A 20198-nucleotide genomic window follows, 5' to 3' on the forward strand; every position below is an offset into this window, starting at 1 on the left:
GGGTCTGATCACCCCAACAGAAATGTACGCCGACCTCTGCATGTTTGAGTATGCCGAGGTAACCCACCCCATTCCAGGCCCAGGCTCTGGCTTGGAGCCCACTAGTGTTCTCACCCGTGGCATCCAAGTTGTTTTCCGAGACTGGTGCAGACAAAAACTAGCAATGGTCTCAGAAAGGATGTGGGGAAACTGGTAAGTAAACAAAGGACCCATCTATAGTCACTGGTTGAAACTCACCTAAAACCGACCTTTAACACTGACACCAAAGGGGCAGAGTATAGCAGTTCAGACCTTCATCAGCGACAGAGCTGGATGGCTGTGGGTCTGCGCCAGCACAATCCCTTCACTGATTTGAGGGCTTAGTGCTTCAGGGCTGTCTCCCACAAATCCTCTCAATCCTTGTCAGAAGCTGCCAAGAATTGGTGTCTTCAGGCGGGAGCCGGTCCTGCCAATCATACAGGACGACATGGTGCCTGCCAGCCAAGTTTCCCATAGCACCTGATGATTGTCCTGGGCTTCGCACTGGGCTTCTGGGAAGTCAGGCAGAGCCTCCGCCCTCCCGTGTTAGCGCAGCATGCCTCACGCCTACCGGCTGCAGAGTGACTACCATGTGGTTGCGGTGGGTTATGGCGGAGATTCCCCTTTGCCTTGGGATGGCCCCCATGAACCTTACTCCCCAGCAGAGCTGGGCCTTTTAAGGCAGGTGTGGGAGAGGAGCTTCCTGGACCTGGCTCCTGATGGCTTCTGTGGGAAGGAGTTGCATTAAGGAGCCCAGACCAGTCAAGACATTTACAGTTCAGCCTAAGCAAGGTTCAAAAAAGCTTGAATGCATTGAGCAATGAGGGTCTTCCTTCTACAGAGGGGCTTTGTTAACCTGCCTTTTCCGGAAGTATCAAAAGTGGCTCTCAGTGTGTTATGAAGTGACTCATCAGCCACAACCTATTAGTGGGCTACTAATGGTAATTCTCCAGCTCACAAGTTCAAGATGGAAAATCTTCCCTTTTTTCTGCTTTTTTTTTTTTTTCTGAGACGGAGTCTTGCTCTGTCGCCCAGGCTAGAGTGCAGTGGCGCAATCTCAGCTCACTCCAAGTTCCGCCTCCCGGGTTCACACCATTCTCCTGCCTCAGCCTCCCGAGTAGCTGGGACTACAGGTGCCCGCCACCATGCCCGGTTAATTTTTTGTATTTTTAGTAGAGATGGGGTTTCACCGTGTTAGCCAGAGTGGTCTTGATCTTCTGACCTCGTGATCCACCCACCTCCCAGTGATGGGATTACAGGCGTGAGCCACCACGCCCGGCCTTTTTTCTGCTTTTCTAGATGGCTGTGCTCTTCTACCATGTTTGATCCTGGGGCTTAAGGTGTGTTGGTGACCTGTGATGTTGCCCAGGACTTACTGTTCATCAGGACTTGGACGAGCTCCTGGGCCCCAGCCTGTTTTTCACCTTAGTGATTTATTCACTCCGTACCTGAGACGCAGGGTGTTCAGACTCCCTCTGCCTTTTCCTCGTCACCTTTCCTACCCTCCCTCAGGCCCCACCACAGACACCTAGAAGATTTTATAACACATTCATACTGAGATCACCAGAGTCAGTGCATCTCTGCTTCCGGGGATAACAGAATTTTAACTCAGGATGAACCCTTCAGGGATCAAGACCCTAGAGGTAGAATTTAGGCTTAGGAACCCCTGAAGCCTCCTCAAGGAGGCAGCTGTGCTGCAGTCTGAATTTGAGAAATATGTACATACACATTATGCGGTGGGGTGGGGGAGATCCAGTGCTGATTAACGTGGCATGTTTTTGTTTACTTGAAAATTGCTTCTCAAGATTCAATCTGGTTTTCAGAAAATTTTCTTAATTACATTCCCATCTACAAATCAATTGTATGCTTTCCGGATAAACGACACGTTTATATGGTGATAAAAGGAATTATAATGCTCTTAACTCTTATGTAGTATGTTCTTATCAAAATCACCAAGCATGAGAACACTGTTTAGTCTCATTCATCACTCAGCACAGCCTCTTTCTGTCCACTTCAGGGCCAAGTCTTTGCCATGGCCCCAGATAACGTGTAACTTAGCTTCAGGAAAGCAAAAAGTCTTTGAATTCCCAGTTTGCTGAGCCTTGAAGGAAGCTTTTAGACCCAGCTTCAGTAAAGTCACAGCTCCCTGAGTGGCCAGCTGGCCTAGGCTTATGGCTTCCTCTCAGCCTCTCACCCTTGCTGCAGTCACCCCTAGTCCCCTGAGCACTCACTGAAGTCCCTTTGAAGATGCCTATTTCCCCCAGCTGCCACCCTCACTTCACCAGCCAGGTAGGCAGGGTTTCCAGCTTCGTGCTAGTGAAAATAGATTTAGAAACTTAGAAACCTTTAGAAACTTAGAGACCTATAGACTTTAAAAACTTAGAAACCTTTAGACTTTTAGACTTAGAAACTTAGAAGCTTAGAAAAGCCACACCAGGTGGCTATCTAAAAGCACCCACCCAATGACCAGGTGGCCATCTAAAGCACTCGCCCGATGTCCGTGTGGCTATCTAAAACACCCACCCAAATTCCTGGAATTCAAACAGAAGAACAAGTCCGGGAAATACCCCGCGCGGGTTCAAACCAGGTTCAAACCAACCAATTAGAGTAAGACATCTTGCTCAGGCCATAACCTGCTCCAATCATCTTGCGCCTCAAGCTTTGTGAATTTTTGTAGTTTTTGCCTTTATAAACTGTCTGTAACAAGCATTCGGGGTCCTGTGGCCAACTTCGGACATAGGACCCTAGCGCGCTAGCAATAAATCTCTCCACTGTGACTTCCGTGTCGAGTGGTCTCTCGCGACGACCCCTGCCCAGGAAGGAATCTAAAAACTAGGTTCCTACATTTGGTGCGTTGGCCGGGAACGGGGGTCGCCCGAGGACCCTCGACCCCTCTGGTGGAGACACAATTGGCCCGGGCCACCGACTGCTGACGAACGGACTCTGTCAGGTACTTTCGTTTCACTCTGTGCTCTGTTTGTCTTGCCGGCTAGCTCTGAGGAGTACTCCGTCTGAATAATCAGGTGGGGAAGGGGGACAGACATGTCCGGCACCTTCCCCCTTGCGCCCCGGGGGACGCCCTGGCGGTTGTTGGGAGGAAAGCTGACGACTCTGTTGGCCTCCTCAAATCGGTAGGCAGCTCGCCCCCTGCCGTCTGAATCTTTTGTAAACTTGTGGCGCCACTCTCGGGCCGCGCGGCTCCTCTGTGTTTGTTTGGTCACTGTGTTTATTGTTGTCATTTTGTCCTTGTGTGTGCGTGACTTTCTGGACGAAACTATGGGACAGACACTAACAACTCCTTTAGCCTTGACTTTGACCCACTTCCCTGACGTCCGGGCGCAAGCCCGCGATCTCTCCATGGAAGTCCGTAAAGGACGATGGCAAACTTTCTGTTCATCTGAATGGCCAACCCTCCAGGTTGGGTGGCCCCAGGACGGAACATTTGACCTCTCCATTATCTTACAGGTTAAAGCAAAAGTGATGAATCGTGGGCCACAAGGACACCAGGACCAAGTGGCCTACGTAATCACCTGGGAAGATTTGGTCCGAAACCCCCCTTCCTGGGTGAAACCCTTCTTTCATTCCCCCTCCCCGTCCCAATCTACCCTCCTTGCCGTGGAAGTCCCAAAGAATCAGACTTCGGATCCCCCTAAGCCAGTCCTCCCTGATGGAACTCAGCAAGACCTCCTCCTGTTCGACCCTCCACCTCCTCCTCCTCCTCACGACCCCCTCCTGAGGCCTCCACCTTACGCTTCACCCTCGTCCCTTACCCTATCCCCAATCCCTCCCACTACTCCCTCGGCCCCTACTCTTTCTCCAGCCCCTTCATCGGTCCCTTCCTCGACCTCGCCTCCCTCTCCAACGCCGCCCAAATTAACCCCTAGAATGCCGCCACCGTCCCGTCCTCCCCGCTCGCTCCGCGCATCAGGGGGCCGGAAGCCCGCCCCGCGGCCGCGTTCCCGGGGTTTGCGTGCCTCCGGCGGTAACCCGCGGGACACCGTGGCGGCGTCCGCTGTTGCGTGGAAAGGCGAGGTCGAAAAGGTTGCGCGGGGTGAGGGGAGAGAGGTCGCGCGCCCCTCCTCCCCGCCGCCGTTCCGCGCCGCCACCAACACCTCGTCTCCGCTTGCGGCGGACTGAAGACCCGGATGGCACTCCCACCTGGCAGTCTTCCCTTTTCCCCTTCGCACGGTCAACCACGCAATCCAGTACTGGCCCTTTTCTGCCTCCGACCTCTACAATTGGAAAACTCACAACCCCCCCCTTTCCCAAGACCCTCAGGCCTTAACCTCATTGATAGAATCCATTCCCCTCACCCGCCCGGACTAGGATTATGAGACAGCACCAGGTAGGGAGAGTCTCCGAATCTATCACCAGGCTCTGTTGGCGGGTCTCAAGGGGGCAAGGAAACGCCCCACCAATTTGGCCAAGGTAAGGACCATAATTCAAGGAAAGGACGAAAACCCGGCAGCCTTTATGGAAAGACTTCTGGAAGGGTTCTGAATGTATACCCCATTTGATCCAGAGGCTCTAGAACATAAGGCTACCGTGGCCATGTCGTTCATAGACAAAGCAGCACCAGATATTAAAGGGAAACTCCAAAGATTAGATGGGATCCAGACCTATGGATTACAGAAATTAGTCAGAGAGGCAGAAAAAGTATATAATAAAAGAGAAACTCCCGAGGAAAGGGAAGCCAGACTAGCGAAAGAACAGGAGGAACGAGAGGATGGAAGAAATAAAAGAGAGATAAGTATTTAACAAAAATCCTGGTAGCAGTAGTAACGGAGAAAGGGCCAGGAAGAAAGGGAAAAAAACGGAGGCGGCCTAAGGTAAAAAGACCAGTGTGCCTACCAGGCATCTACTTCAGGAGCTGAGTGCCTTACAACTTGCTCAGCCCCTTAATTAAAAGATGCATTCTTTTGTTTACCCCTGGCCCCCTAAAGCCAGGAACTCTTTGCCTTTGAGTAGAAAGACCCTGAGAAAGGAATCTCAGGCCAATTGACCTGGACCCGACTTCCCCAAGGGTTCAAGAACTCTCCCACTCTCTTCGATGAGGCTCTCCACCGGGACCTAACCGACTTCCGGACCCAGCATCCGAAGTGACCTTGCTCCAGTATGTAGATGACCTCCTCCTGGCGGCCCCCACAAAGGAAGCCTGCATGCAAGGTACTAGGCATCTACTCCAGGAACTGGGAGAAAAAAATACCGGGCATCCGCCAAGAAGGCACAAATTTGTCAGACCAAGGTAACCTACCTGGGGTACATACTGAGTGAGGGGAAAAGGTGGCTCACCCCTAGGTGCATAGAGACTGTGGCTCGCATTCCACCGCCCCGGAATCCCAGAGAGGTGCATGAATTCCTGGGAACTGCTGGGTTCTGTCGCTTGTGGATACCCGGTTTCGCTGAACTGGCCGCCCCCCTTTATACCCTCACCAAGGGAAGCACCCCTTTTACCTGGCAGGAGGAACATCAATTGGCTTTTGAGACTCTAAAGAAAGCACTCCTCTCTGCCCCAGCCCTTAGGTTACTGGATACCTCAAAACCTTTCACCCTCTTCTTAGATGAGAGGCAAGGAATTGCAAAAGGAGTCTTAACCCAGAAATTAAGGCCCTGGAAGAGACCGGTAGCGTATCTGTCTAAAAAGCTAGATCCTGTAGCAGCCGGTTGGCCCCCGTGTCTCCACATCATGGCAGCCACTGCCATGTTAGTCAAAGACTCTGCTAAGTTAACCCTTAGGCAGCCATTGACTGTTATTACTCCACATGCTCTAGAGGCCATAGTGCGACAGCCCCCGGACCGGTGGATTACCAATGCACGCTTGACCCACTACCAGGCCCTCCTATTGGACACAAACCGCATCTGGTTTGGCCCTCCGGTCACCCTGAACCCTGCAACGCTGCTGCCACCACCAGAAGACCAACTGAGCCCTCACGACTGTCGGCAGGTGTTGGCAGAAACCCACGGAACGCGGGAGGACCTCAAAGAGACAGAACTCCCAGACGCGGACCACACATGGTATACAGACGGCAGCAGCTATCTTGACTCAGGTACCCGGAGGGCGGGAGCGGCAGTGGTAGATAACCACACCACCATTTGGGCACAGTCACTGCCCCCTGGCACGTCTGCACAAAAGGCTGAGCTAATAGCACTAACAAAGGCCCTAGAGCTGTCCAAGGGGAAAAAGGCTAATATTTATACAGATAGCCGATATGCTTTTGCAACGGCTCATACCCATGGAAGTATTTATAAAAAAAGAGGTCTCCTAACATCAGAGAGGAAAGAAATCAAGAACAAAGCTGAAATAATTGCCTTATTAAAAGCCCTCTTCCTCCCATGAGAAGTAGCCATAATCCACTGTCCCGGACATCAGAAAGGACAGGATCCAGTTGCAGTGGGAAACAGACAGGCAGACCACGTGGCCAAGCAGGCAGCCATGGCAAAAGTACTAACCTTAGCCTCAGAACCCAACAAAACTGACCAGGATAGACACACCTACACCCCAGAAGACCAGGAAGAGGCAAGAGCCATAGGAGCTATAGAAAACAAGGACACCAAGAACTGGGAAAAAGAAGGGAAGACAGTCCTCCCACAAAGAGAAGCCGTGGCTATGATCCAGCAGATGCACGCCTGGACACACTTAGGTAGCCGGAAGTTAAAAATGTTGATTGAAAAAAACTGACTTTCTAATTCCTAAGGCAAGTACTCTAATAGAACAGGTGACTTCTGCCTGCAAGGTCTGTCAGCAGGTGAACGCTGGGGCTACTCGAGTGCCAGCAGGAATACGAACCCGTGGCAGCCGCCCGGGGGCTTATTGGGAGGTGGACTTCACTGAAGTAAAACCTCACTATGCTGGGTATAAGTACTTACTACTGTTTGTAGATACCTTTTCAGGATGGGTAGAAGCCTACCCCACCCGGCAAGAAACGGCACACATAGTAGCCAAGAAGATTCTGGAAAAAATCTTTCCTAGATTTGGACTTCCCAAGGTAATTAGGTCAGACAATGGGCCGGCCTTCGTTTCCCAGGTAAGTCAGGGGCTAGCCAGGATACTGGGGATTAATTGGAAATTGCATTGTGCTTATAGACCCCAGAGCTTAGGACAGGTAGAAAGAATGAATAGAACAATAAAAGAGACCCTTACTAAATTGACCTTAGAGACTGGCTTAAAAGATTGGAGACGCCTCCTATCTCTAGCTCTTTTAAGAGCCCGGAATACGCCTAACCGCTTTGGGCTCACTCCATATGAAATCCTCTATGGAGGACCTCCCCCTTTGTCAACCCTACTTGACTCCTTTTCTCCCTCCAACTCTAAGACTGACCTGCAGGCCCGGCTAAAAGGACTACAAGCAGTACAGGCCCAAATCTGGGCCCCCTTGGCAGAATTGTACCGGCCAGGACATTCGCAGACCAGCCACCCCTTCCAGCCATAAAGGTTGACGGAATCGCCACTTGGATCCACGCATCCCACGCCAAGGCTGCTCCAGAGACGCCCGGACCACCTGAGACATGGAGACTCCGTCGCTCCGAGGACCCCCTCAAGATAAGACTCTCTCGTACCTAACCCTTTGCTTACTACTAACCCTCCTTCCTCGCGTCGCTGACACCAAAAATCCCCACCAACCTTTTAACCTAACCTGGAGAGTAACTAATTTTAATACCCATGAAGTCCTATATGAGACTTCACAAATTGCCCCTGTGGGAACTTGGTTTCCTGACCTTTATCTCAACCTAGATAAAGTAGCAGGGGTAAATAACATGGAAGGGGGAGTATAGAGAAAACAGGCTAGAAAGGTGTCCATAAGCCGGAACGGGTTCTATGCCTGCCCCGGATTCCGGACAGGAAAAATGAAACAAACTTGCGGGGATATAACTTCCCTGTATTGTGCTAGCTGGACTTGTGTAACTACTAATGATGGAGAATGGAAATGGGCCACAACACCATGGTACATATCCATGTCCTTTGTTAAGCCCTGCACCAGAACCCGGTATTCGGCTGATTGTAATCTGGTTTGCATCAAATTCAAAAAAGCGGCGAAATCTGATGGCCGCTGGATGTCAGGGTTAATATGGGGCCTATATTTACACCAAAAGCCACTGTTTAGGATCCCCATCCAAATTAGACTAGCAGTTAGCCCTGCCTCAGCTCCTGTCTCAATAGGGCAAAACCCAGTTTTACCAGAAGCAAGGCCTCCTCGGCCGGGGGCCCCTCAGGGCCCTCAGCCGGAGGCCCCTCAGGGCCCCCGGCCGGAGGACCCTCAGGGCTCCCAGGCGGAGGACCCTCAGGGCCCTCAGCCAAAGGCCCCTCAAGGCACTACCCTGCCCTTGAGTTCTCCGGGCTTAGGTGACAGGCTCCTTAATCTCATAAAGGGCTCTTACTTTGCCTTGAACCAGACCAGGCCAGAATCCACCTCCTCTTGTTGGCTGTGCCTAGCGACAGCCCCCCCTTATTATGAGGGCATTGCCTCCACTAATAATTTCACCAACTCCACTAATCCTACTGGATGTGCATGGGATCAGCATAAAAAGCTGACCCTGGCTGAAGTTTCTGGGTCAGGAATCTGTATAGGAAAGGTGCCCACTAGCCATCAGTATCTCTGTGACAAGACTCTGACAGTGCCTAGCTCCAATCACTATTTAGTCCCTTCTGGGACAGACTGGTGGGCTTGCAACACTGGACTCACTCCCTGTGTATCCACAGCAGCGTTTAACCGCAGCACAGACTACTGCGTGTTAGTACAGGTTGTTCCCCGAGTATACTATCACTCTGGAGACTCCTTTGACCTCCGGTATGAACAGAAAGCTTATAGTAGACCCAAAAGGGAACCTGTCTCACTCACCCTCGCTGTAATGCTAGGAGTGGGGGTAGCAGCTGGGGTTAGGACCGGAACAGCAGCTTTAGTACGTGGTAGCTACCATCTGCAACAACTTAGGGCAGCCATAGATGAGGACCTTAGAGCCATAGAACACTCTATTTCAAAACTTGAAGAATCTCTAACCTCTCTGTCTGAAGTTGTATTGCAAAACCGACGAGGACTAAAAATTGTCTTCTTAAAGGAAGGCGGGCTCTGTGCAGCCCTCAAAGAACAATGTTGCTTTTACGCAGACCATTCAGGAGTGGTTAAAGATTCTATGGCAAAACTAAGAGAAAGATTAGACAAACGAAAAAAAAAAAAAAAAAAAAAAAAAAAGAGAGTCTCAACAAAATTGGTTTAAAAGCTGGTACAACCAGTCCCCTTAGTTCAGCACCTTAGTCTCCACCATCTTAGGCCCCCTTATCCTACTCATGCTCATCCTGACTCTCCGGCCGTGTAAGTTAAACATTCTGCAGGCTATGGTCCTGACCCTACAATACCAAGCCCTCAGGACAGAAGAGGAGGCTCAAGATTGAGCCTCTTGGTCACAAAAAGAGGAGGAAATGAAAATAGATTTAGAAACTTAGAAACCTTTAGAAACTTAGAGACCTATAGACTTTAAAAACTTAGAAACCTTTAGACTTTTAGACTTAGAAACTTAGAAGCTTAGAAAAGCCACACCAGGTGGCTATCTAAAAGCACCCACCCAATGACCAGGTGGCCATCTAAAGCACTCGCCCGATGTCCGTGTGGCTATCTAAAACACCCACCCAAATTCCTGGAATTCAAACAGAAGAACAAGTCCGGGAAATACCCCGCGCGGGTTCAAACCAGGTTCAAACCAACCAATTAGAGTAAGACATCTTGCTCAGGCCATAACCTGCTCCAATCATCTTGCGCCTCAAGCTTTGTGAATTTTTGTAGTTTTTGCCTTTATAAACTGTCTGTAACAAGCATTCGGGGTCCTGTGGCCAACTTCGGACATAGGACCCTAGCGCGCTAGCAATAAATCTCTCCACTGTGACTTCCGTGTCGAGTGGTCTCTCGCGACGACCCCTGCCCAGGAAGGAATCTAAAAACTAGGTTCCTACACTAGCGTACAGAATCCGCGCCATAGCAGCTGCCAAAAGGAGAGGTGTGTCTGTAAAGGCCCAAACTAGGCGGGGACAGTGGCTGCTTTCCAAGCCCCTTCCCTGTGTCAGCTCCTGGGAGAACCAAAGGCCAGCCAGGAGGTCTGTCTTCTATTGGATCCCAGCATCAGGGTATACAATGCTCTTTCCTCCCCTTCTTAAAATGTATCATATATTAGGCCGACCTAATACCCTGAAAGCACAATTACCCTGAAAGCAAATGAAAAAAAGCGAGCTAATTGTTCAAGTGGATTTTTAGCATACATTGACTGCACTTTCCTGACACATGAGCGTTAATCATGGGGAAAGGAGTGCTTTTTTTATTCTCAATGAGGCTGACACAAAGCACTCTCTGCAGGGTACATTATTCCTAAGACAAACCACTTCTTACCAGTAACATAGACCTGGGCTCTAAGGGCTCCCAGTTTCCCTTTTTGAAAAGCTCCACCTTTAAAAGCTGCCTCGACTCTGGCAAACTCCCACATGTGTATTTTGGGTAACTACCGTGAAAAGAGGTGATGTTCTGAGGCTGTTTTTCACACATTCTATGGCCAGCCCAGAGAAGCTGGGCATACCGCTTCAGAGGGCCCCTGCTGAGGCCAAAGGAACACAGGCTCTAGGCCTGACCCCTGAGCCTCCAGGACCACAGTCGTCTCTTCCTTCTCAGGTCCTCTCCTGAGCACCTTCCCTGCCTCAGATCCCCCCATGGTCTCCTGCTGTCCCACTGTCGGATCAGGTCCTCACCCCTGCAGACCTGACCTCAGGACAGGATCCCTAACCGTTCAGCTGAGAAGCAGCTAACCAGAGAGAGGTTTGCTTATTTTCTGTTCCAGGCAAGTAACTGGGGCAAAGACCATGCAATGATTCCCTAGTTCGGGGCACAGAATGTTTGCTGGTGATTCAGAGAGGGCATGGAGGGCTGGCAAACTATAAGTCATTTTGTTTGTGTAAGTTTAGGGGAACCCATGCTCAGCCCACTCTGAAGCATGTTGTGTCACCCATAAGATCTGAGTAAAGGTGACAGGTCTCGATATTTGGAATTGTGCACCAGGTTGTCTCGTTGCTGTTTAGGAATAATCATGTATTTACCAAACTATGTGAGAGAGAGACAGCCTGATCATGAACCCCCGAGCCTGCAGACTTCATGTGCAGGGCCCCAAATAGTCTAGAAAGTGTCGTTTAGCCGATGAACAAATGCCCATTTGTGAGATGGGAAGGAAGCACTGGGGGCCAGTGTCCTTGACGCTGTCCCAGGATCCCCCAGGAACACCTGCAGGGCAGCCTGAGATCACTCTTCCCGAGACCTGGGACTCCCCCTACTCAGCCCCTCAGGGACGGGCCCTGCCTGCCTCCTGGTTGCCTGCTTCAGCCATGTGGAGCCTGCCCTTGCTGCTAGAAAAGCCTGATGTAACGCTGGCACAGGAAGTTCTGATCCAGAGTGTTTTTGTTTGTTGTGCTTCCTCAGGATTTCCTTGGATCTGGAGACCCCAAAGAAACAAAGATGCTAATCACCAAACAGGCTGACTGGGCCAGAAATATCAAGGAGCCCAAAGCCGCCGTGGAGATGTACATCTCAGCAGGAGAGCACGTCAAGGCCATCGAGATCTGTGGTGACCATGTCAGGATTGACATGAAAGTTTCCATCTGTGCCCCAAGCATTTGGCAGCATGTCATCACATGCCACCTCTTGGCTTTGACAAGGAAACAAATTGTGCTTCTCTAAATATTTAAAGCAAATGTGATAGTGATTGGGTTCCTTGGGAGACACGGAGCTTGCCTGTGTCTAGAGCTCAGAACAGGCCCCACAATCACCTCTTCCTTTAAAGGGCAGTCATTGAGGAATTCTCACACCTTGGCCTCCACTTTTCTGTGAGAATTCCTGCACCTGTGGTGGAAAGAGCGCCAGGCTACTTCCTGGCTGCTGAGTCTTGGGCTGGGTGCTTCACCTTCCCCCTAGACTTTATTCTCATCTGAGAGATGGAAATAATCGTGCCCACCTCTTAGGGACCTAAGTGACAGGATTTAGGTATTTCAGCAAACCTTTATCCTGCTTCCCCACAGCATGGGGCCCCGGGGCCTGGCACCCTTCCCTGCCTGCCCACCTGGGTGGCCTTTCCTCTTGGCAGCTAAGCCCCAGGGGCCCGAAGCCAGAGTCCAGGGGGAGGAGGACACGTGCCTGGCCCCTCGGGAGTCCGTGGCTGTTTTGTAGGAACTGGTGCCGTTGTGCTACCGCTGCTCCACCAACAACCCGCTGCTCAACAACCTGGGCAACGTCTGCATCAACTGCCGCCAGCCCTTCGTCTTCTCCGCCTCTTCCTACGGTGAGTCCCTGCATCCTGAGCATGTGGGCGGGACAGCCTGTGGACCACGACGCTCACTCCACTGCTCTCTGGCCTCAGGACGTTGGGCAACGGCCAAAGGCCTCTGAATGTCCCTGTTTATGAAATGAGGACACTCTGACACCCACCTGCCTGACACAAGGAGTCACTGTCGGTGTTCCCATAGATAGGACCCACTGCTGCCCAAAGCTGAAGCACCCACTCTGGGAATCTGGGACAGTGCTGTACATAAGCAAATGCCCCAGGAAGAGAGTCCGATGGCTCTTCATTCGGACTGGGAGGCTGAGATAGGTTTTCAAGGCCCAGCTCCTTTGATGTTGACAGAGGATCAGAAGCTCCTTCCCAGGAGCTGAGCAGAGGCCATGCACACACACAACTGCCCATGCACACACACACACACACACACACACACAGAGACAGCCCCTGCACACATGCGCGCGCACACACACACACATATATACACAGACTGCCCCTGTACACACACATACACAGGCTGCCCCTGCACACACGCACACATGCACGGAGACTGCCCCTGCACACAGAGACTGCCCCTGTGCGCACGCACACACACACACACACACACACACACACACACACACACACGGAGACTACGCCTGCGCACACAGAGACTGCCCCTGCACACATACAGACTGCCCCTGCCGCCTCTGCTTGCCTAGTTGTTTAAACCTGTTGTTCTTGTGCAGGTGTGGTGGCTCATGTCTGTAATCCCAGCACCTTGGGAGGGCGAAGCAGGAGGATCAGTTGAGCCCAGGAGTTCAAGGGTGCAGTAGGCCATCATCACAGCTGTTAATGGCCACTGCATTCTAGCCTGGGCAACAGAGTCTCTAAAAACAAACCATAAAGACTACCTAGCACTAATGTCCTGTGACCCCTCTTTGCACTCTCCACCTCTGTGTAAGCACTCTCTGTCCACAAAGTCTTCCTCTTAATTCTCCCTCTAGTTCACATTTGGCTGTAATGCCTCTGTGCCCCTGAAAATACCCCTTACCAAAGCATAAAGGGCGCCTTAAGGTCTGAGGCCTATGTTTGATCTTCCCCGAATTCCCTCATAAATAAAGCAACATTCTGGAAACAGCCAAAAGATATTATATTGAAAACCGGTGATTACTGCTGTGTTCACTGTGTCAAGCAAAGTCCATTTTTCTGGTCTTGGGTCTCCAGAGTTATGAGGACAAAAGTCTCTTCCCTCTCCAACAAAGGAAACACACTGAACTCCCCAACAGCATTCTCTTTTTCCTTTTGAGATGGAGTTTCACTGTTGCCCAGGCTGGAGTGAAGTGGCACGATCGTAGCTCACTGCAACCTCTCCTTCCGGTTTTCCCACCTCAGCCTCCCGAGTGGCTGAAACTACAGGCGTACATCACCACGCTTGACTAATTTTGTCTTTTTAGTAGAGATGGCATTTCGCCAAGTTGGCCAGGTTGATCTCAAACTCCTGACCTCAGGTGATCTGCCCGCCTTGGCCTCCCAAAGTACTGGGATTACAGGCATGAGCCACCACACCTGGCCCCAACAAGAATTCTCTAAACTCCTGCAAGGAATGACTTCAGATTCCCTCAGAGAATGTCAACTTCCCAAAATGCATCCCAAGAGTTTCCAGAGTTCCTGCCAGAAGTGCCCACACAGATGCAAACTTCTGAGCCCTGAAACCAGAGATGAGCCCAACTCACTTGTTGTGTATCAGCAGCACTCCCAGCTGCTTGACGTTGTGGACCAAGAACTTCCGGAAGCCACTGGGCAGCATGTGCTTTCTGGTTTTTTTTGCTCCTATAACCAATGCTGGACATCATATCAAGATCTGGCCCTTGAACCTTCTACAAACCCTGTTGTCAATCCCTCGGGGTTTCCGCCAGTTACGCTGAAGGAAATAACACACAGGTGGGTTAGCGTCTGTGCAGAGTGCCAACTGTTCCTTTGGGGAGGGAAAAAAGAACCAAATGAAAAGGAAGTATGCCACACAGTAGTTGCCTTTGGTAACAGGACTTCACTATTTCCTTACATGCTTTTTTGGTGGGAAAAACCAGGAGCTCTTGGCTTTAGCCATTAGGAATGCAGGCACCCCCACCATTCCTACTCCCAAGCAATGGAGGAGGCACCAGTGGGATAAGAGGGGACTGTGTAGATACTGAGATGGCGAGCACAGCTGCAGACACTGCTCTCAGCACCTCTGAGTTTTCCTGTCTATAAAACAGGGATCCTGCTGTCAATAAGGCAACCCAAAATACACAACACAAATGCAAAGCCCTCTAAACACATCGAAACAGCCAAGTGTCCCTTCTCATTTAAATTTCACTTCATACACCAAGAGACTTGAGACCAGCACTAGGGCACACTGGGGGAGACCTGTATTTCTACAGAAAGCTCTTCCACAAACCAGTTCATTGGTCAAAGGTAATCCCGACTAGGTGATGTCAGAAACCAACAGCCTGTTGGAAACTTCTTTCTTCACCCCACACCTATTTCCATTCCAGGGCCATATACTTTAATTTTGACATATCGGTCTGACTGGTGCCGGATGAACTTCTTGGTTCTTTTTTTTGACGATCTTGGGCTTCACAAGGGGTCTGAGGGCGGCCATGATGCCTTCTGGGAAAGAAGCAGCCCCAGGTGAGGAAGAATCCTGGAAGGAGGCTTGGAAGGAGGTTTTCCCACCCAGGGATTGAACACTGTCGCAGAGTGTCTTCCAATCGCCAGCTACGGAGCAAGCTGGGAATGGAATGGGTGCCTCTGCCAGGCTTGCTTTCCCTCCCTTTCCGAAGCTGGCAGAATACTAGGCACTCTCCAGACGCGATCCCAGGAGGTCAAGGGTCACCTCACCCACTCAGAGCCCAAAGAATGCCAACAGCTGAGCAAACCAAAACTGACCCCGAGATACTCTCAATTTGCAAGGGGCAGCAAATCCCACCCCGCCAGTGTCCGAACCCCCAGATGGTCCTTCCGGTAGTACTGGCCTTGACCATCTACTTGAACTTGCGTCTTTTCCTCACCTGTAAAATGAAGAAGACACTGTGCGCTAAATGCCTGCAGTGCCTGTCACAGGGTAAACGGTCAATAAAGAAAAACGTTCTAATTCCCCAGGAAGCTGCTGCGCTACCACACCCTCAACACACACAAAACCATCATATCCCTCTAAGGATGCCTCAAACCTGGAGATCTTCCAGTATCAACTCACACCATCCTCAGTGTGGTCTTCCGAGCCATTCATTTATTTCCTACAGCAGCACCCCTTCTGTTCTCTTTGCAGCCATCAATTGGCACAGAGTAGGTACTCAGCGAACCACGTATTCAAAACGACTTTGCCTTCTGGCCCATGATATCCTTGAAGGCGAGGGGGAAGTTTCATCTTTATATTCCCAGAGATCCTGACTATCAGAATCTCTGTTAAGAACTGAGTGAGCGGACCTGCACCCCATCTTTTTTTTTTTTTTTTGCAGTCCCACCACAGCAGCCCTAGGGTCACAGACTAGAAGGAAAGGAGCGTGAGGCCATGGCAATGAACGAATGCACATGGGCCAACATCAGTAAGCACGGTATAAACCAAAAATTAAACTCTAAGCCCCCTACCCAATTGAATGGACTCTTGCTCTTGGCCAAGGGCATTCCTAAGTTAACCTGAAAAACTAGTTCAGGCCAAATGCGGGGTCAAACTTGCCTCATTATGCCCTTCTCCCTACGGAATTCAGGCACAGCTGACCAGCATTAACATTAAAAGCGATCCCAAGACTGACAAAACAGACTGTAGCAATAAGACACCAAATTTCAACCTGACTCTAGTATAGCATCACATGACAGATTGCAGGCCCTGAAAGAAACAGAAGTACTTTACTCAAAAATATATTTCTTTGACACATTCTGACATGGCCCTGTAAAGCTGTCTCTTGGGACAATCTACGTTCTGTAGTGAATCCCTCTCCCTTTCCAGGTCTTCTCCCTGAGCCAGGAGAGACTCCACTAAGAGTATGGCACCTTTTCAGGTCTGATAAGAAACATCTACAATCTAGTCTCTTTGAAGCCCGCTACCTGGAGGATTCATCTGCATAAATAAGAATCTTGGTCTCCACAACCGCTTTTCTGAACCTAGGCATTCCTTTTTGTTGATTCCAGGTCTTTGGACAAACTCGACCAATTGTCAAATCTACCAATAGCCTGGCCCAGGCCCCCTCAACACACCTCCTTAAAATGTACAAAACCGCCGGGCGCGGTGGCTCAAGCCTGTAATCCCAGCACTTAGGGAGGCCGAGACGGGCGGATCACGAGGTCAGGAGATCGAGACCATCCTGGCTAACACGGTGAAACCCCGTCTCTACTAAAAAAAAATACAAAAAACTAGCCGGGCGAGGTGGCGGGCGCCTGTAGTCCCAGCTACTCGGGAGGCTGAGGCAGGAGAATGGCGTGAACCCGGGAGGCGGAGCTTGCAGTGAGCTGAGATCCGGCCACTGCACTCCAGCCCGGGCTACAGAGCAAGACTCCGTCTCAAAAAAAAAAAAAAAAAAGTACAAAACCAAGCTGCACCCCAACCACCTTGGGCAGATGTTCTCAGGACCTCCTGAGGGCTGTGTCACGGGCCATGGTCACTCATACTGGACTCAGAATAAGTCTCTTCAAATACTTCACACAGTTTGACTCTTTTCGTCAACAGACGCAAAGCCCAACCACCGCCCCCGCCCCCGCCCCGGCTGCCTGCTTCACTCTGTTCCTGTAGGCGCTCCAGCAAGCCGACAATACCCACAGACACACAGTGGTGGGAAAGGCCTCCTTACCAGGGGACACACCCGGATTAAGACTCACCCAGGTCGGGCGCGGGGGCTCACGCCTGTAATCCCAGCACTTTGGGAGGCCGAGGCGGGCGGATCACTTGAGGTCAGGCGTTCGAGACCAGCCTGGCCAACATAGTGAAACCCACTCTCTACTAAAAATACAAAAATTAGCCAGGCGTGGTGGCGGGCGCCTGTAGTCCCAGTTACTTGGCAGGCTGAGGCAGGAGAATCGCTTGAACCCGGGAAGCGGAGGCTGCAGTAAGCTGAGATCGCACCACTGCACTCCAGCCTGGGCGACAGAGCGAGACTCCGTCTCAAAAAAAAAAAAAAAAAAAAAAAAAAAACACCAAAAACAAACAAACTCACCGAGCCAGAAAAAGAAGCGCCAAGAAAGAGACAGTGGACAAGAGAGCGCCGGTGCTGATGGGAGGTAACCTCTGGGTCCTGGCAGGGAAAAGGTAAGCACTTCCGGCTCCGGGTCCTTTAAAAAAGACACGTCAAAGAAAGAAATGGTGCTGCAAAAATGCCGAATTTAACGGTTTTTTTTTTTTTTTTTTTTTTTTTTTTGAGACGGAGTCTCGCTCTGTCGCCCAGGCTGGAGTGCAGTGGCCGCGATCTCGGCTCACTGCAAGCTCCGCCTCCCGGGTTCACGCCATTCTCCTGCCTCAGCCTCCTGAGTAGCTGGACTACAGGCGCCCGCCACCTCGCCCGGCTAGTTTTTTGTATTTTTAGTAAAGACGGGGTTTCACCGTGGTCTCGATCTCCTGACCTTGTGATCCGCCCGCCTCGGGAGTCCCAAAGTGCTGGGATTACAGGCGTGAGCCACCGCGCCCGGCGAATTTAACTGTTTTAATAGAGATTAACATCTAAGAGTATAAAGGAAAATGTATCCTCCCTGCCCCTGGCACTAGGTAGAAATTTGGAATTCTTTCTGAGTTAACACTTGGTGTAGGGAGGAATCTACTTCCGCCAGAAGTTGAAGCCAATCTAGCGTTTGGGCTATTTCCGGTCGTGTTTCTTCTACTCCGAAGTGCACCTCCTAGTGGTCAAGAGAGAACAAGACAGATTTCCCAAAATTCCCTCACTGAATTTACATAGTACATAGTAATAAGACTGGAACTGCTAACATGCGATGGGGTTCATAGGCCTACCACAATTCTATAATGTACCCCTATTATTGTCTCTATTTTGCATATGTGAAAGGAGAATTTTGGAGATTTTACTCCAGGCTCCACGCTTCTAACCATTATTCTAAACTACCTTGTTTTGTTCTGTTGGTTGTTGCGTAGAGCCATGGTTTCATTGTGTTGGCCAGGTTGGTCTCCAGCTTCCGGTCTTCAGTGATTTTCTTGTCCTCGCCTCAGCCTCCCAAGTAGCTGTGCCCAGCTACTGTCTAACTTTTAAACTTGTTCTTGATTTGCCTAGTTTTTTTTTTTTTTTTTTGAGACGGAATCTTACTCTGTTGCCCAGGCTGGAGTGCAATGGAGTGGCATGATCTCGGCTCACTGCAACCTCCACCTCCCAGGTTCCGGGGCCAAGTGATTCTCCTGTCTCAGGCTCCGTAGTAGCTGGGATTACGGGTGTGCGCCACCACGCCCGACTAATTTTTTTATTTTTAGTAGAGACAGGGGTCTCACTATGTTGGTCACCGTGGTCTCAAACTCCTGACCTCAGGCGATCTGCCCGCCCTGGCCTCCCAAAATGCTGGGATTACAGGCGTGAGCCACCGCGCCTAGCCCTTGGCTTTTGTTTTAAGATTATTTTGAAAATCAAATTTCAGGAGCAAAAAAAAAAAAAAACCTCCTAGATTCCACTCCTGGAACACAGTACAGATGTCACTGGCGATCTTGACAGGGGTAGTTCCAGGGATCCGAAGGGGCCAGAAGTTAAACTGGATTGTATTGATGAGTGAATGAGAGAGGGGTGAGAAGGGTGTGTTAGTAATTCCATGGTGAGGTTTTGGGCGTGAAGGGAATGGGGAGTTTGAGGAGACCCAGAAAAGTGGAATGTCTGAGGTCACATAGCTGGCAAGCCGTAGTGTTGGGGCTAGAAGCCTGCTGCATCTGTGGCTATTCCACACCTCATGAATCGTGCTTATCGTGCATGCTGTATGTAGTGAGATGGGATGTGGAGCAGGGAAGCACACTGCTAATGGCAGCCTGCATGATGCGTGTCATGAAAAAAAAGGTCTTGATCGGTTCAAGTGGGTTCATCGACTGGGAGGGTTCATGAACCAGACAGCCCGCCTTCAGTTTCCAAAGACCCAAGAGATTTGGAAGCAGTAACCTGATGGCTCAGTCTTTGTGGGGTACGGGACATGCTGCCACCTCACCTCACAGAGGAGAGCACAGGGGTACCCACACTGCTTCCCTGTGGGCACTGGGGTCCCAGGACAAGAGGCTGAAGGTGGCCTGCAGTCATCCTTGGAATAGCCCAGGGAATGTGCCTGTATTCCCCCAGGCTCAAGTTTTCCCCCCTGGCCACAGCTCCTGAGCAAGAAATCACATTAGCTGGGTCATAGGTGACGTGAGAAAAACTCCAACCTGCTTTATTTAGAAAGGGCAGAGGTCAGGGGAGGGAAATAGTCAAAAACTGTATGTCCTTTCTTAGACACATCTACCCTCTGAGACACTGGACACTTGGAGTCTAGAGGGAACTGGGCCCCGGCCATCCCTCTTTGAAAGGATTTCTTTAGTCTGACTCTTTGACACTCCTCTTGTGTCTGGACTCTGGGCCGCTGGCTGCACCGGCTCCTGGCCCAGGAAGGCTGGGCCCGGCAACACCTGGCGCGCTCTAGTTGATGTAGTACACCTTGGCGGCATCATAATAGGCGCGGGTCATGTAGTTCTTGTTCCTAAGGGGCCACCAGTGGTCAGGGTGGTAGGTGGCTGGGTAGACATGGGGCTGGTGTTGAACACAACTGAAGAGCGCCAGGCTCCGGTCTGTGGCCACAGTGGGCAAGTAGAGCTGCAGCTTATCCAGAAGGTGACCCGGCCAGAAGGAATTGGGGTGGGTTTGCTGCAGACTGCTGGACCTCCTCACCTTCAGCTTCCTGGAGAACAAGAAGACACAGGGATGGTT

At 50.8% G+C, this 20198-nt stretch overlaps 1 protein-coding gene, 2 long non-coding RNA genes and 1 other non-coding gene across 6 annotated transcripts in view; 1 reads left to right on the forward strand and 3 right to left on the reverse strand.

Annotated features, from left to right (window-relative positions):
• Nucleotides 1-2228: 2228 nt before the first annotated feature.
• Nucleotides 2229-9894, forward strand: LOC140709828 (uncharacterized). The gene is made up of 2 exons (XR_012090565.1): nt 2229-6275; nt 9210-9894. It is a non-coding gene; the product is annotated as an uncharacterized lncRNA (long non-coding RNA).
• On the reverse strand, nt 9360-18032 carry LOC103228073 (uncharacterized). Of its 3 annotated transcripts, XR_012090564.1 has the most exons (4): nt 17484-18032; nt 14031-14946; nt 9505-12434; nt 9360-9461 (listed from the first exon to the last, which is right to left on the reverse strand). It is a non-coding gene; the product is annotated as an uncharacterized lncRNA (long non-coding RNA). The 3 variants fall into 3 exon arrangements; XR_012090563.1 differs by lacking the exons at nt 9360-9461; nt 9505-12434 and having other exon boundaries at nt 13431-14218; nt 14735-14946; nt 17484-17638; XR_012090562.1 differs by lacking the exons at nt 9360-9461; nt 9505-12434 and having other exon boundaries at nt 13431-14272; nt 14735-14946; nt 17484-17638.
• Nucleotides 15025-15163, reverse strand: LOC119626063 (small nucleolar RNA SNORA7). The gene has a single exon (XR_005242256.1). It is a non-coding gene; the product is annotated as a small nucleolar RNA SNORA7 (small nucleolar RNA).
• A 1607-nt stretch (nt 18033-19639) lies between the features above and the next one.
• EFCAB12 (EF-hand calcium binding domain 12) overlaps nt 19640-20198 on the reverse strand; it is a 31093-nt gene continuing 30534 nt past the window's right edge. Inside the window, exon 9 of the mRNA XM_007985387.3 lies at nt 19640-20169. Within this exon, the coding sequence (XP_007983578.3) occupies nt 19911-20169 (259 nt within the window). The 3' untranslated portion in view covers nt 19640-19910. The remainder of the gene's footprint in view (nt 20170-20198) is intronic.

Source organism: Chlorocebus sabaeus, chromosome 22 (assembly GCF_047675955.1).
Source record: "Chlorocebus sabaeus isolate Y175 chromosome 22, mChlSab1.0.hap1, whole genome shotgun sequence".
In the NCBI taxonomy this organism is placed as follows: Eukaryota; Metazoa; Chordata; class Mammalia; order Primates; family Cercopithecidae; genus Chlorocebus; species Chlorocebus sabaeus.